Here is a 16062-nt window from a genome sequence, read left to right as displayed (position 1 = left end):
AATAAAATAATATGATTGAACTTTGAATTTATGTTCTAGACCATTTTGCTTTCTTAAGGGTGGATATGTAAGGACAGCTTTGAAGGACCAACTGACAGTACTGATGCAAGTTTTTCATGTTTAATGGTTACAGTAATAGGACAAGGGGACATAAGTTTGGCATGGTTGGAGTGGTTGGCCTTTGAAATAAGTTACTTTCAGATGTGGTGGATGCAGTAAATTCAGGAGTTTACTGGATGGCTTGAAAAATATTTAACTGATCTGAGCTAAATTTGATTTTCTGTTTTGGTTTTACTTTTGAGCAAAATAGCCTTAATAGACCAACATACCTGTTGTCTCTTAATGTCTAAGTAAAGCAATACATTTAGTTTTTCCCATCCAATCACCATACAATCCAATTAAATGATTCTTTCCTCAACCCTTACCAATGTCATTTTACCAACTAATCTTTGGTATAGTACATTAAAAAAAAACCTTTTGAAAAGTGCACCAAAAACATCCTTTTGTTTGACCAGAAATTGCATAACTTCCTCAAAATTAATACATATTAAAAAAACAGATTAGTAAGACAATGTTTCCTCTCTGGTGAATCCATGATGGTTTTCAGTCATATCATATTTCACTAAAACATTTTTGTTATGCTTACTTCATCAGTACTCTTTAAATTACAGTGCAACTTGTAACTTACTTTTACACTTTATACATTATAAGCCAGTAAAATTAAGAAGCATAATTTCCATAACAATATGTGCCACATTTTAAAAAAAATAGGAATAACATTAAAACACTCCCATTCTTAGGTGCATCCCATTTAAGTTATAATTTCACGTTTCTACTTAATTACCACAAGGAAATTAATATTTTCACAATTCAGGATAATTCCAATATATCCCACATAATGTTCAGTGTCAAAAATTCATTTATATTCTTTTGTAAAAACAGAAAAGAACCTTTTACTCTTACAAATCAAACATCCAGCTTTCAAAAATACATTCCTACAAAAATTAAGTAATTTTATTCATGCCACTGTTCTTATTGACTTGGTAAGTTTTCATATTATTTAAGTTTTATATTTTCTAAGTATCTTTGAATAAATATTAAGATATTTACCTCAAAATTAGTTTCTAAAACATTTATTACACAATGAAGCTTGAAAGCATCTATAAGTTATAGTATCTTTCAAAATCTCACCTCGTTTGACATGTTTGAAATGACAATGCGGTCTTTCACACAATCCACTGTTAAAGAAAGGACAGGGAATAGCTTTAAAATAGCCCGACAACGGTAACATATCCGGAAAACTACGTAATTTAAACACCGTTATAACGAGATTTAAAGTAGGTCATTTTAAAAGCGAATTGCTTTTTAATATATACCTTTTAATTTACACGAGTCATGATTTTGAAGGTTAATACAACATTGTAACCAAACCAGAAGTCACCATTTAACATATTATCACAACAATGTTTCATGATCTGTTAAAAGAGGGCGTTTATATACATATATACGAAAGGAAATAATTTGATTCTGTCGTGCACGTTTCAGAGCAGTCCATTTATGTTACGATGAAAGTAAAACTGATGGAAAAAATTTACTATAAAAATTTATTAAAATATTACGAAGTAATAACTGTTTTGAATGAGTTAATGTTAGCTTAATAATGAAGTTTTATATTAATAAACTAGATCTTTGTCGCTGATTGCGTAAATCATACTTATCAGTACTGGTACGCTGTAAAGTTTATTTATTAGTGTTACAGAGTTACACAATAGTTATTTGTTTTCTGTTCACCATGATTAAGCGAACCCTTAATTATAGTGTTGTAAATCCGTAAACTTATCACTGATCCACTGGTAGGCACAATCATTGAATTACTATTTTTGGTATAAAATAATAATATTTCACAAATTTGTGTAAACATTATTAAAAAAAAACCTGCATGGACGTAATAAATGCCCCCTTTTATTAAGTAATGAAAATTTGCAGGTTTCTTAATCTGAAGATGACTTAGGAAGGTGAGAAACGTTGTTCTCTCCTGATAACAAAAGTGTTAATATAGATACCAGCCGTTCTGAGATAACGCTCTTGCTACCTGTTTCATGAATATTTTCACTTATTGAATAGTTAATATAATTTATACCTATTCTTTATAGATTACCAACACGTAATCCAACCCAAGTATTCTTTCCATTGTCTTTCAACACTTAAGTATCCAGCTACTGGAAGGTTGCAGAGATAATAGATAGTCTTTGAATGCAGATACTGTAAAATTATCATATGTAATCATTGTTTCTATTCACTGATGTCTTTCAGTTTCGAACATAATAAGTTATACTGTAGATAAAATGCTGTGTTTAGTATATCCTTGTCTTTGTGCTCGTAGCGCTAGGCTGTTTCTCACTGGTTTTTCTGCAAAATTCGTGATGCAGTTAATAACTGGTTTTAAATTCACATATTTTGCTTTAACATATTTTAGTTGAGAATTGAATTGCATTAGTTCATTATTATTTGTGGATGCCTATAGACTGGCCTATAATACATGAAGTGTAAAAGTAAGTTACATGTTGTATTTAAATTGGTTATCTTTAATTGATGCATCTCACAGCATTTACAATATTCGTCAACACGTGATCTTCTATAGAATGCATCAACTTTTTCAGGGTTCTACCCAGAGCAATGTATAATGTTAAAATGTACTTCAGAAATATCTGAAGACATCTTAATGTTTAGCCGTTCCAATGTTGCATGATCTATTTATTCCTTATAGGCAATGATAGAGATGACTTTTGGCTTGAGCTACACTTGTTTAGTAATACTTTGTTATGAATTTCGCGCAAAGCTACAGAGAGCTATCTTCACTAGCTGTCTTTAATGTAGCAGTGTAAGACTAGAGGGAAAGCAGCCAGTCATTACCACCCACCATCAACTATTGGGCTACTCTTTTTACCAATAAACAGCGGGACTGACAGTCTCGTAATAATTTCCCCACGGCTGAAATGGTGAGCCTGTTTGATGGTACTAGGATTTGAACCAGGACCCTCAAACCGCGAGTCAAGCGCCCTAACCACTTGGCCTTGCTGGGCCGAGTTACACTAAGTAAGATAGTATAATTGAAAGTGGCTAGAAATTAAATTGAGCAGTGCCAAATACAGCGGCTGACCGTAGTAAAGGTAAACATATACACATTTGTTTTGGATACAATAAATCATACGTTTTTTTCCAGTTAGGGAGGACTGGCTTGGCCAGATGGTTAGGGTGCTCTTCTCGTAATCTGAGGGTCGCGGGTTCGAATACCTGACACACTAAAACATGCTCACTCTTTCAATCGTGTGGGCGTTATAGGTAACGGTCAATCCCACTATTATATGATAAAAGAGTAGCCCAAAAGTTGGCGGCGGGTGGTGATGACTAGCTGCCTTCCCTCTAGTCTACAATGCTAAATTATGGACTGCTAGCACAGACAGCCCTCAAGTAGCTTTTCGTATAATTCAAAAACAAACGAACAAAATCCAGTTAGGGGCAGACATGACCTTGTAGTTAATGTGTCGAGTTGCATATCAAAGAATCCATGATTCTAGACTTGATCCTGATGAAAATACTCTATACTTCCACTCATGAACACTTAGTAAATGTGTCAATCCATTCTGATATTCCATTTAAAGAGCCAGAGAAAGACATTTTGGTGGGGGATGCTGTTAGTTGGCTATCTTTTCTTAATCAATGACTCAAAATTGTGTATGGCTATGTTTGAACGTATGGGGTCTTTGGCCTTGTCACTTTATCCAATATCCCCACAAGATCTTTGAGGTTGAAAATTCGAACTGCAAACCATTTTTTAATTAAAAACATTTAGTTACATTTCATAAATTATAATTTTCGTTTTACCTCATAAATAATAAGACATTTGCGTTTTTAAGACCAGAAAACAAATATTGTACCTATATCGACCCTAACCATTAAGAATATTGGTTTATGTTTAATTAATAGACTGTTGTTCATTACATTATTGCCTTCATGGATGGTTTGACTTTCAACCACAAGATGAAGCCACTGTAACATCAAAATAAAAAAAAAGTGATTTAATATTTAAGGAATTTCTTTGAAGACGCATACAATTACATTCCCAACATACACACACCAACTTTAGAATTATTTTATGTTTTCCCTGTGAGATAGATTCTTTTCTTATCTCACTCAGTTAACAGTTCATAGTAGGTTTATGATTCACTTTAGTGGTAAATATACCATATTTATTTAATTTTGTTTGTTTGGAATTTCGCACAAAGCTACTCGAGGGCTATCTGTGCTAGCCGTCCATAATTTAGCAGTGTAAGACTAGAGGGAAGGCAGCTAGTCATCACCACTCACCGCCAACTCTTGGGCTACTCTTTTACCAACGAATAGTGGGATTGACCGTCACATTATAACGCCCCCACGACTGGGAGGGCGAGCATGTTTACCGCGACGTGGGCGCGAACCCGCGACCCTCAGATTACGAGTCGCGCGCCTTACGCGCTTGGCCATACCGGGCTATTTATTTAATGCATGAACATTTAAGAACAAGAGTATGCCACTCAACACAATATTATTCTTGTATTAGATAACCAGAGTATACTTATAGTGAAGCTACTTTATTTAGATTCTGAAACTAAAGTTTATTTTTATTACATACTTTGTAGTTACAAGGAGCCCGTGTGTATAAAGAAGAGTTGTTTCAGCTTAAACTGCTAATATTCAAGATCCTGTGCAAACCAAAATTCCAGTTGATTGTAGCTTAAACTGCTAATATTCAAGGTCCTGTGAAGACCAATAGCCTATTAGAGCTGTAGAAGGGCTCTACAATCCTCTGTAGAGAGGATTGCTGTGATTTCAGAGGCTAAAACATTTCCTTACCTTTCCTTGCTGTTTTTCACCAAGAAATTCAACAATGTGTAAATGTGCCCTTATAAACTACATAACTGAACCTATACATGTGGTATTGAAACAGCGTGATATGTGGTGTCACATGTGAAGGATTTACTAATACCACCCTTCTTTCATAAATGGTTTAAAAATATATTTTATTGGATATACTTGAGTATTTGTTTGAAATATTTGTGCATACGTTGTGCGTGTATCAGAGATATTCTAAACTAGATATACAGAAGTTAATCTTGTAACTTAAACAAAGTTACGTAAAATGACTTTTCCGCACAGTTCATGGCTGTTTGTCTTTTGTGTCATGTTCTTCATGTTGTACGGTTAGTATGAACATGGGTTTTATTTAATTTATGTATGATAAAATATTCATTGGCATAGGTAATATAACGATTTATTGGACATAACATTGTATTAAAACTTTGCTCTTGTCTTCATTTGATATAGACACCCTTTCAGTCTGCTTCAACAGTTATTAAGTTAATTATCAGAGAACATAGAAACTAGTTAGTAATAGGCAAAAAACCTTAACACGTATTATTCTTGAATGAATAAAAGTTTATTTTATTTGAATACTTGTATGTGTTTATTCCTTCTCTGCTGTCCGCGTTAAAATAATATTTTTCTAAAGTGTTTTTAATATACTGTATTGTAAGGTTTTGATTATTTGCTGTAGGAGGGCCGGCATGGCCAGGTGGCTAAAGTGCTCGACTCGTAATCTGAGTGTCGTGGATTTGAATCCCTGTCGCACTAAACATGCTCGCCCTTTCAGTCGTGGGGGCGTTATAATGTGATGGTAAATGGGTGTGTAAGGCTAGCAATGTGTGATCATGAAAAGGCACCTACATCAGAGAAAAAGAAATTGCAAAGGCACGGAAATCGTATGAACATACGTTTTATAAATGTACATTAGCAGAAGTTATTACTTCGACTGAAACATTTTGTTATTTATGTTAAATGTTTCGACATTTTTTTGAAACTGAAAGTTTTATAAATAATTGGGGGTAATGCAAGGCGCTGTCAAAAGGATTGTTTGTTTAATCAGTGATGACGAGAAAACCCACTTGTTGAGAAATATATATGTAAAAACGGCTCTTTTGGGCTGAGAAAATTTTCACCGCTAACTCTTGGGCTATCTTTTACCAATGAATAGTGGGATTGACCGTCACATTATAACGTCTCCACAGTTTAAAGAGCGAGCGTGTTTGGTGTGACAGGGATTTGAACCCGCGATCTTCAGATTAACTTTCAGGATACACTGTGTGTTATTAATAGGAGTGACAGTTAGCGATTTGTCACTTTCTGCAGTTCAGTCTCTTGCGAACAAAAACCATCACATATTTTCCGTAGATGCGTTCTACTAGACCCATACTTCACATACTAGATGTTAAGGCAATTTATTAAGAAATAACACAAGAAATCTAAAATTCTCCCCCTTTCATATTTCTTAGAAACCGCAAGTACGGAAACTTTATTCGATATAAAAATACATTTAACTTTAAATGATTTTTTGTAAATCCAATTTGGCACACTGAAATATCTTTACAACCAAATGTTAAGTGTCAAATCTGTTTTAACTGTAAGCCTAACAAAAAATCACATGAAATATCGATTTAAACTTTTCACTACAGCGTAAATAATGATGCTTGGCACTGTTGTATCAAGTACTTGCGGGTGATGACAAAAAGCTGTTGATCTAGATTCCATGGCATTACTATAAAGAAAGTTATTAGCACTCTTTTAGAGAGTTAAATTATCACCATATATTTTAAGGAATTTAATTGGTTCTGTAAAGTGTAAGTCTATTCCGAATAACAGGATCGCGATTCTGAAAATAATGTTGGATGCTTTCGAATGTTACTTTTCCAGTTGCTGTCGTTTGTTGGTGTGTATTGACAAAACATCATAGTATCTAATAAAAAACAACTTAGGTGTTAAAATAGTTGCGGCCAACAAGGAATACAGTATGCAAATGAAATGAAAGCTGGAAACCAAACTGGTAGCCAACTTGTAGCACTGATAGGAATTTTATAGCATGCCAAACCGCGTTTTTTTACCCACCATCACGTTCTACAATTAATAAAAAATGCGGTCTGGCTTACTTATATTTGTTTGCTTATTAATTTCGCGCAAAGCTACTCGAGGGCTATCTGGGCTAGCCGTCTCTAATTTAGTAGTGTAAGACTAGAGGGAAGGCAGCTAGTCATCACCACCTACCGCCAACTGTTGGACTACTCTTTTATTAACGAATAGTGGGATTGACTGTAACATTATAACGCACCCTCGGCTGAAATGGCATGTTTGGTGCGACGGGGAATCTAACCCGCAACCCTCAAATTGCGAGCCGAACGCTTCAACGGGCCGGCTAACTAATGAGTGTATATTTGCTGTAAAATTCTTATCAATACTATAAGTGCAGTTATTAATTTGGCCACCAGGTTGGATTTCATTCACCTAAACCGCACGTTTCTTTTATTTTGTTGACAGCACCATTTTAACACCTATAAAATTACCTATAAAATACCAGAAATTTAATTCTCTAGGAGAGGTTACATGTTGTCATTTGAAGCCACAGACGATTAATAATAGACTCTTATGTTTTGAAAGTGTTTTTTATATGTTTTAATAAAATTAATCAATTGTGCTTGTTTGTTTGTTTTTGGAATTTCGCACAAAGCTACTCGAGGGCTATCTGTGCTAGCCGTCCCTAATTTAGAAGCGTAAGACTAGAGGGAAGGCAGCTAGTCATCACCACACACCGCCAAATCTTGGGCTACTCTTTTACCAACGAATAGTGGGATTGACCGTCACATTATACACCCCCACGGCTGGGAGGGCGAGCATGTTTGACGCGACTCGGGCGCGAACCCGCGACCCTCAGATTACGAAGCGCACGCCTTAACGCGCTAGGCCATGCCGGGCCCAACATAACATCGCCCGAACAGGGACTCGAACCCTGGACCGTTAGGTTAAGAGCCTAACGCTCTACCGACTGAGCTATCCGGACCTTTCAATTGTGCTTCTTAAAACTAATAAAAACAAAATAATAAACACTGCACAGAAACAAAAGATTTCGGTGATGATTGTGTTTTAACAGTAACTTTCTTGAATTAATGGTTCACAGAATATGGAAATATCCTAATCATTCTAAATTACGTAAAAGTTTTAGCAAACTCTAATATACGTCTTATAATTCTAGAAGTTTTCGTAATAGGCTTGGAATACATAGTTCATGGTTTAACTTTGTGCTGAACTACAAAACAAAACCAATGAAAAACACCACAAAATCAGAATGATATATGTGAATTGCCTCAAAGCGCTAGGGTAATAGTGCGGATTGTGAAATCTCATATCATAATAAATTTTTGGAAAAGATAATAATTTCGTGTTTAATATTTCTTTTGAAAAGAATATCTATTAAATTATTTTAAAAAAATAGAAGAAAAGAATATTGGAATATCACAAAAGAGAACATTTCATAAACTGTAAACATTTTGAAATTGAAAACTAAATATAATTAATGTACGCTTTTATAGAATTAAACAAATGCAATAAACTACCCTTTTCAAGTATTTTTTTCCGGTATTTCAATTCAGGAGAACACTTATATTATAAAATGTATTTACGTCTTAGCTTTTAAGTATTTTAAATCTTAAGTGTTCACTGATACATATAGAAGCGACCCCCAGTGGCTCAGCGGTATATCTGCGGACGTACAATACTAAAAACCAGGGTTCGATACCCGTGATTGGTAGAGCATAGATAGTCCATTGTATAGCTCTGGAGAACAACAACACGTATATAGAATTTTCATTCAAAAATGTTGGTGAAACAAAAGTCTTCCTAATTTGCATGGATTGTTCTCCGAATTTTAGAGTTTTAAGTTCTCAGCCACTAGGGGCAATATTCGAACAAACACATTTTTACAGATGAATACAGAAATTAGATGAAAAATAGAAATAATTGAATAGGTATTGTTTGTTATTAAGCACAAAGCTACACAAAGGGCTATCTGTGCTCTGCCCATCACTGTTATCGAAACCCTGTTTCTGGCAGTATAATTCCGCATACATACAGGCTGTGCTGCCCGGCATGACCAAGTGGTTTGGGCGCTCAACTTGTAATCTGAGGGTCCTTGGTTCGACACCCCGTCACACCAAACATTCCCACCCTCTCAGTCGTGGGGACGTTATAATACAACGGTCAGTCCCACTATTCGTTGGTAAAAGAGTTGGCGGTGGTTGGTGATGACTAGCTACTCTCTCTCTAGTCTTACACTGCTAAATTAGGGACGGCTGGTGTAAATTGCCCTCGTGTAGCTATGTGCAAAATTGAAACCAAACCAAACCAAATCATACATTTTCTTCAGTAAAAATCATAACAGACAACAAAATAGTCAATTGAAAATGTTAGCATTAATTTGTAGTGATATTACTTTTAGTAGGAAGACAAATAAGGTGTATGAATATTTATATAATTAAAAAGTACAGCAAATTTGTTTAATGACTGGAGAAATACGAGCACATGTACGAATTATAGTCACATAACCTTGTGAAAAATACAGCAAAGAAAACATATATATATTTCATAACCCTATTATAAAAAAGTTTAAATTATAATATACATATAAGTAATAGTAATAAATCAGTGTTCACGTTAGTTCGGCTAACTACAAGTAAAACTAAATGATAGTTACAAAACATGTTTTATAGTGGGTTACTGTATAAGTAGTAGTACAAAATATAAAAATAATCTAGATCTTAAACCTTGTTCACACGCTCCCGAAAGTAAGGTTTTTTTGTTCACGAAATGATGAAGTGTGATATTTAAGTTTAGGGCTGTTTAGTTCATATCAAATTTCTAATAAAAATTTGGATATGAAAAATTTAGCACTTTTGTTGGTCCATTTCTGACATGATAAAAGTATTGTATTTTCATGATTTTCCACTTGTAATTTTGTTTGGATTGTTTCAAATATGTTTAATATAATTCATTCGTAAAATGTTGTAAATTTTCAACTTAACGAGATAAAAAGACAATATGATGAAACTTGGTATCTCAGCTGAGTTCGAAAACTCCATCGAAATTTGCTTTCTCACCAGCAGGTAGAGCCACAGTAAAATGTCGAAGTATGGAAACGAAACACAGAAACATTCCAATTTTGGGCAACTTCACACCAGGACAAGAACGTTTACCTTTATACAAAGATTTATATAAATGTTAACGAACTTTAAAATTTTGTATAAAGGACACATAGTAAAATACTGTAGCAAAAGGAACACAAGGTTGTTCGGACAAGAATTACGTATCTTTCGATTGACAGAAAAGAAAGAAGTAAACAGAACAACAGTCAAATTATGGGCTACTCTAGCTCTAGTAACATTCTTCCCTCTGTTCTATCATTTTAAAATTATGGGTAACTGTACACAGATATCTTTTTGTATAGCTTAGAAACAAATTATTGAAACAGAAAGACACGAATGCCCTCCACTTATTCTAACTTACAGCTGTAGCGAAGTATGGTACAGTTGAAAGAACTTACATACTTCACTCTAAGAAAACTAGGATAATATATATCTTTATTAAGGTAATATTCACTTACGTAAGTCCGATTTTTATTAATAGTATAGGATATGTAAAGCATATTATCATATATAAAACATCAGAATAGAATTATGTATGGTTTTGTTTGTTTTGAAATTTCGCACAAAGCTACTCGAGGGCTATCTGTGCTAGCCGTCCCTAATTTAGCAGTGTAAGACTAGAGGGAAGGCAGCTAGTTATCACCACCCACCGCCAACTCTTGGGCTACTCTTTTACCAAGAAATAGTGGGATTCACCGTCACTTATAACGCCCCCACGGCTGAAAGGGCGAGCATGTTTGGCGCGACCGGGATGCGAACCCGCGACCCTCAGATTACGAGTCGCACGCCTTAACACGCTTGGTCATACCGGGCCCTTATGTATGGCATATTCTATTTTGTAATTTCAAACCAGAGAGTTAATAACCTGATGCTAGTCAGAACTGACAGAACAGCGCGACTCAAAGGTTTCGTGATTTGGCCCCTTTTCGTCGTTGAATTGGAGGTACGAAGCTGTTTATCGTTGTATCCTTTAATAAAACACTTTACCTCTACGAAGATGGTGTCGCGTGAAACCGGAGTACAAAACCACCGGCATTATGTGCCTTGAAGACACGGTAATGATTTAACTTCAACTAATTTGAAACCGAATAAACAATAAATAATTACTTTATTAAAAGGGAGATTTTAGTTACAAAGTTGGCCCGGCCAAGATAAGGTGTTATTTATTTATTTTGGTGTAAAATATTCAAACTTGCCTGAGAAAGATGACGTTTTGTTTCATTTCTGCCTTTCCTTCATTTCCATCAGAAAGGCGTCAATATAATCACGGACATTGTTTTCGTCCAAAGTCTTCTTGTGGTTATCGGTTTCTTCACTAAAATAATTTTCAGTTTAAGACGTTTCCAAGAAAGAAGTCATTAAACATATGGTTAAATTATCTACATTACTGTCCTAGAAATCTATGAAAGAATCAGTATTCTTATTATAAATGTTAAAACATATTTTATTCATTGCATTTCAATCATCGGCGAAAGTTATACATTCTAGCTTTTATAAAATTTTCTCAGGTGTTGAATGTTTTTAAGGTTGGCCAACAGACATGTTACATATAAATATTTAAATGTTATTAAAATGTGATACGATGTTAAATATTTTATGAGATCTTTGTCAAATAATATTTAAGTAAGAATAGGCAGAAATAAATGTCATGTAAATTAGCTTTCGATAAAAATATTTATCTGAAATTTATCAATTGTAGGAAAAAAAGAAGTTATTAGTTAGATATATCATATTATTACTGAGCAAGACAAGCAAGCACTGAGGTTTACTTGTCAAATATCAGTAATAACACAAAGATACCAAAAGTATGAGAAACATACCAATAAACACAAGATACAACGCCAGTACCAGATGCTATGAACATTTTCCAAAGATTGTCTGTAATACCCCAATAGTTTAAACACACAAATACACAACTACCGTCAACAGAAAAGTTACCGCATCACTGTGTCATCAGATTACAAACATAAACAAACAGTAATGACTGACCTATTCAACAAAATTACATCCTTACTTGTGGAATTCGTAGGTTAATTGCATAACCTTTAAGATGATTAATTTGTACAATTTTATTTTGTGTGAAGCGATAAAACATACTGAAAGGTAAATATGAACATTTATAAACTAACATAATTCATACTAAGTAATACAGACTGGAAACAATGTTTCATACAAGATTAAACCGTCTTTATTCAAATGAAAGTCAAGCACAGTGTACACATTTTGGTAAGGGAGCTGGATGGATGTCTTGTACTTTACCTGAACAATGACTGACGAGTTATCTTCCCTCAAGATGTCTTCCCGTCAACCAATGAACTTGAAATCCTGCACAGACTGGCCAAATCTAATATTTTTCTACATAATGGAAAACATTAGGTTTATCCACAGCAACTTGTTGATGTTCATGTAACTAGTAAATTTGTTAAACATAATGAACACTTTAACCTCTAGATATCAAACGTCATACCAATAATGGACACTGTTGTAACTGACATTCTTAAACAAACGCATTGTTACATCAATAAAACCTGATGGGGAGATGAATTTTTTTACCAGAGAACAAAAAAGAAAGAAAATCAGCTATTGTAGTTTAAAGTAAAGGTTATGAGCAAATGTACACAAGAAAGATATAAATCAACCTAATTCTTAAAACCAATAGCGTCATCTGTGAAATACATTAGTTATGAAAATGTATACAACACTGATATTATAAAAAATATCACTGTTAACAAAAGATCTTGGATTTAACACAACTACAGTAATATAATTATTCTTTAATAATGAACTAAACGGATTTATTTTGCTTGGTAAAGTTCTAGTATATCACGAAATCAATTACCCTGGAAGTGCTTTAACATGTTATTCTACTTCGTGAAATTCAAAGTGTATTTTGAAGAACATTGGTTATTTAAATTAAATGTATGTGCTTACTGAATAAACGACAGTAATTGTTCTGATTTTTCTTGGAATTTCCTTGATTTCTTAGGTTTTAATAAAGACAAAAAGGGTTTCATCCAGGGAAGGAAAGTTTTCAGGTCAAACTGTTGATGTGATATTGAAATTCAGTGGCTCTTTTATCTAGGTATTTTATTGTTGGGTCATCGTAGTCAAATCTCCGACCAAAGACAAATGCAGATATTATGTTAGACATGCTTTGGACTAGAAGTGTTCTTGTGTCACAAACAGTACCGTCGAAAGAGGCCAGATAAGCCAAGGTAATGTTGATTTCATCCTAAGCTCAAAGAAGTAATAAAAGTAGGTTTTTCAAAATAAATTTACTCAAGAACGATATTAAAAACAGAAAATTATGTTGTGCTTTATACTTTTAATTTGGAGAAAAATTAATGTTTCTAGACTATTTGTAGCAAAACAAATACTGCAAATATACACACCCAAACAAATATATATATAGTGGTTTAACAAAGATAACGTGGGTTAAAACATTAAACAGTTTTTCAATACAATATAAAGTCCTCATATTCTACACTGCCACTTGTACTGCTCTGTTCTGGATGGTGACAATAAAGAGTCACTTGTCGCATTTGACTTTCTTTGTTGTGTGAGGTATCTTACCCATTTCCATCAGGGACCATTTTCTTCGTGCCACTGTGATTTTCATTTCATTTTTAAGATATCATACATTATAGTTTGCAAAATATTGCTGTCGGCTGCCATTTCTGGTTGACGGTTACAGTTCTCTTCTAGACAAGATGATTCGCCATCCTGTACTCAAACAGCTTCAACTGTAACCTTGCTAAGACAGGCTAATGGGAGCTACACCTTGTCTAATAGTGACCAAAAGACTACAGCTACTAAATAAAGGATATTTACCTTACTGTTATCCTGACAACTGACATCCATTGATGGATGAAGTTTGACGTCATATCCAGAAAGATAGAGGATGTACCATTGGTAGTCAGAATTCGAACAGCTTGCATTGTGCTAAGAACACAGTTTTAATAACTCATTCACAATAGAAACTATAAACAAATTAGATATTATTAGTGAAAGTGAGAAGAAAGGTTTAAGTGTTAACTATGGGAAAACAAAGTGCATGATGATTACGTATTTATTGTCAAAGTGGATATACAAAACATAAAGTAAGTTAATAAATTATACCACCTGAGAGTCTGCAGAAGATATGTGCTTAAATGTGATAAAAAAGAAGAATGATAAAAGACATGTTTATGAAAATCCTACCGCCAACTCTTGGGCTACTCTTTTACCAACGGAGTGGGATTGACCGTCACATTATAACGCCCTCAAGGCTAAAAGGGCGAGCATGTTTGATGCGACAGGGATGCGAACCCGCGACCCACAGATTACGAGTCGCACGCTATAACACGCTTGGCCATGCCGGGTCAACACTTTTTATGCCTAACGTGCAAAACCATTAAGTCCAATACATATATATCTTTACCAATATTTTATTCTGTTAACATAAATAATTTCACTATTAATCACAAAAAATGTTTTTCTTCCTACCATGGTATTAATTACACTCTCTCTGTTTCAGAAATCATATGACCAAGAACCCAAAAAAACAAATAAGCAGTCATTGTTATGAAGTAAACCTTGATGGCGCTGATAACTCACGATGAATAAGTTTCGAGTATACACGTAAAGACAGTGAGACACGAAGTTTACATCGTTTCATTTATATTTTGAAGTTTACAGTCAGTTTATCATATGACAAAAATTAAAAATGATGTGTAAACCATGAAGCTAGAGATATTACTTAATACGTTTCATAAAATCTCTTTTCTCGTGTATTTACACTGTGTAGTTAAAAAAATAAACTGTTTTTAACATTAACTATTCGTGCATTTACAGTATAGAGAAATATGATTTGTGTGCATTTGTAATAATATTTGTCTAAATTTATTATGGATTAAATTATGATTAATTATTTATTTTACAATTGTTTCATCCATTGTATATATATTAAAATTTGATTTATCGAAAGTCGGCCCGACAATTTCATAAAATAAACTTTACACCGATAAAATATTTATTCACATGAAATACGAAGATAAAAGTATACAATACAAGATGTTTAATACAGAAAATATTTCGATTTGACAAATTCGCATCGCAATTTACCTTTATTCCAATACATTTTGAGCTAATAAAGAGTTTTTATAGTAACTAATAAATACACTCCTGCTAAACGAAACATTAATAAACAAGAAATAAATAAAAATACCAATCTTGAAAATTCACAGTTTATAAAGTACGAATACCTGAACACGTTTCCATACTTCTTACTGAGTTTTGAGAAATCCAGGAAAGGTTTATTGCTAAGGAAAGGAAGACATCCGACGATGGGAAGACCGAAGGGACCTGATGGAAAGTTGCGTGGTCGTCTTAAGAACCAATGAAGGATCACGAACACGAAAAAAACTGAAGTAAATGTTGTAGCAAAAGTAGGATTCACCAACGTTCCTGTTAAGTTTTCTTCTATCATTTTAAGTACTGGTCTGAAAGAGAAAGTGCCCAAACAAATAGTTTATCATCTGCTTTCTATACTTCAGTGCATTGTAGTTGATGAGATGAAACGAAGATTTCTGTTGCTTGGAGCTGAGGTTTATCGTATATTTACGTTAATCTAATATTCGTACTGACATAATGCACACACATTTAGGTCAAGGAGTTCGTGGGACATGTAAATAACAGTTCTAGTATTTTATTTCTTGAACAACAAAAATATATTTGAATGTAGGTTACTTTTGAACTATGCAATGTCAGAGTGCAGATTTATCGAGATCGAAATCCAAAGTTCAATATTCATTTGTAGAATTTCGCACGAAGTAAAGTTGTAAATTAACGCAAACTTAGTTGGTTATGTAGAAACGTCTAAAGGCGTGTTCTAAAAGTGATAAGCGTACTGTTTCGAACGGACTACGCACGTGTATGTTAGATCTCAGTAGACCAATAGAAATTGTACTTAATGTAATGTTCAACTTTTAAAGAAATTGCACTCAAAAAATGTTGTTTTATG

The 16062-nt window shown here is 33.9% G+C and overlaps 2 protein-coding genes and 1 non-coding gene across 4 annotated transcripts in view; all 3 read right to left on the bottom strand.

Annotated features, from left to right (window-relative positions):
* LOC143236881 (RNA exonuclease 1 homolog) overlaps positions 1-1502 on the bottom strand; it is a 52209-nt gene extending 50707 nt beyond the window's left edge. Inside the window, exon 1 of the mRNA XM_076475532.1 lies at positions 1192-1502. Within this exon, the coding sequence (XP_076331647.1) occupies positions 1192-1291 (100 nt within the window). The 5' untranslated portion in view covers positions 1292-1502. The remainder of the gene's footprint in view (positions 1-1191) is intronic.
* A 6349-nt stretch (positions 1503-7851) lies between these two features.
* Positions 7852-7924, bottom strand: TRNAK-CUU (transfer RNA lysine (anticodon CUU)). Its single transcript has one exon. It is a non-coding gene; the product is annotated as a tRNA-Lys (tRNA).
* Positions 7925-11242: 3318 nt separating this feature from the next.
* On the bottom strand, positions 11243-15652 carry LOC143238944 (cytochrome P450 2J3-like). 2 transcript variants are annotated; one of them, XM_076479610.1, is made up of 4 exons: positions 15305-15652; positions 13893-14003; positions 12321-12416; positions 11243-11376 (listed from the first exon to the last, which is right to left on the bottom strand). In XM_076479610.1, exons 1-3 carry the CDS (start codon positions 15526-15528, stop codon positions 12350-12352), a joined length of 402 nt encoding a protein of 133 aa, XP_076335725.1. In that variant the 5' UTR covers positions 15529-15652; the 3' UTR covers positions 11243-11376; positions 12321-12349. The 2 variants fall into 2 exon arrangements, with proteins under 2 accessions (XP_076335725.1, XP_076335724.1); XM_076479609.1 differs by lacking the exon at positions 11243-11376 and having other exon boundaries at positions 11957-12416.
* Positions 15653-16062: the final 410 nt, after the last annotated feature.

Source organism: Tachypleus tridentatus, chromosome 13 (genome assembly GCF_004210375.1).
Source record: "Tachypleus tridentatus isolate NWPU-2018 chromosome 13, ASM421037v1, whole genome shotgun sequence".
Taxonomy (NCBI): Eukaryota; Metazoa; Arthropoda; class Merostomata; order Xiphosura; family Limulidae; genus Tachypleus; species Tachypleus tridentatus.
Note: the sequence above shows the minus strand (reverse complement) of the source record. Positions and strands in the feature narration are given on the sequence as shown.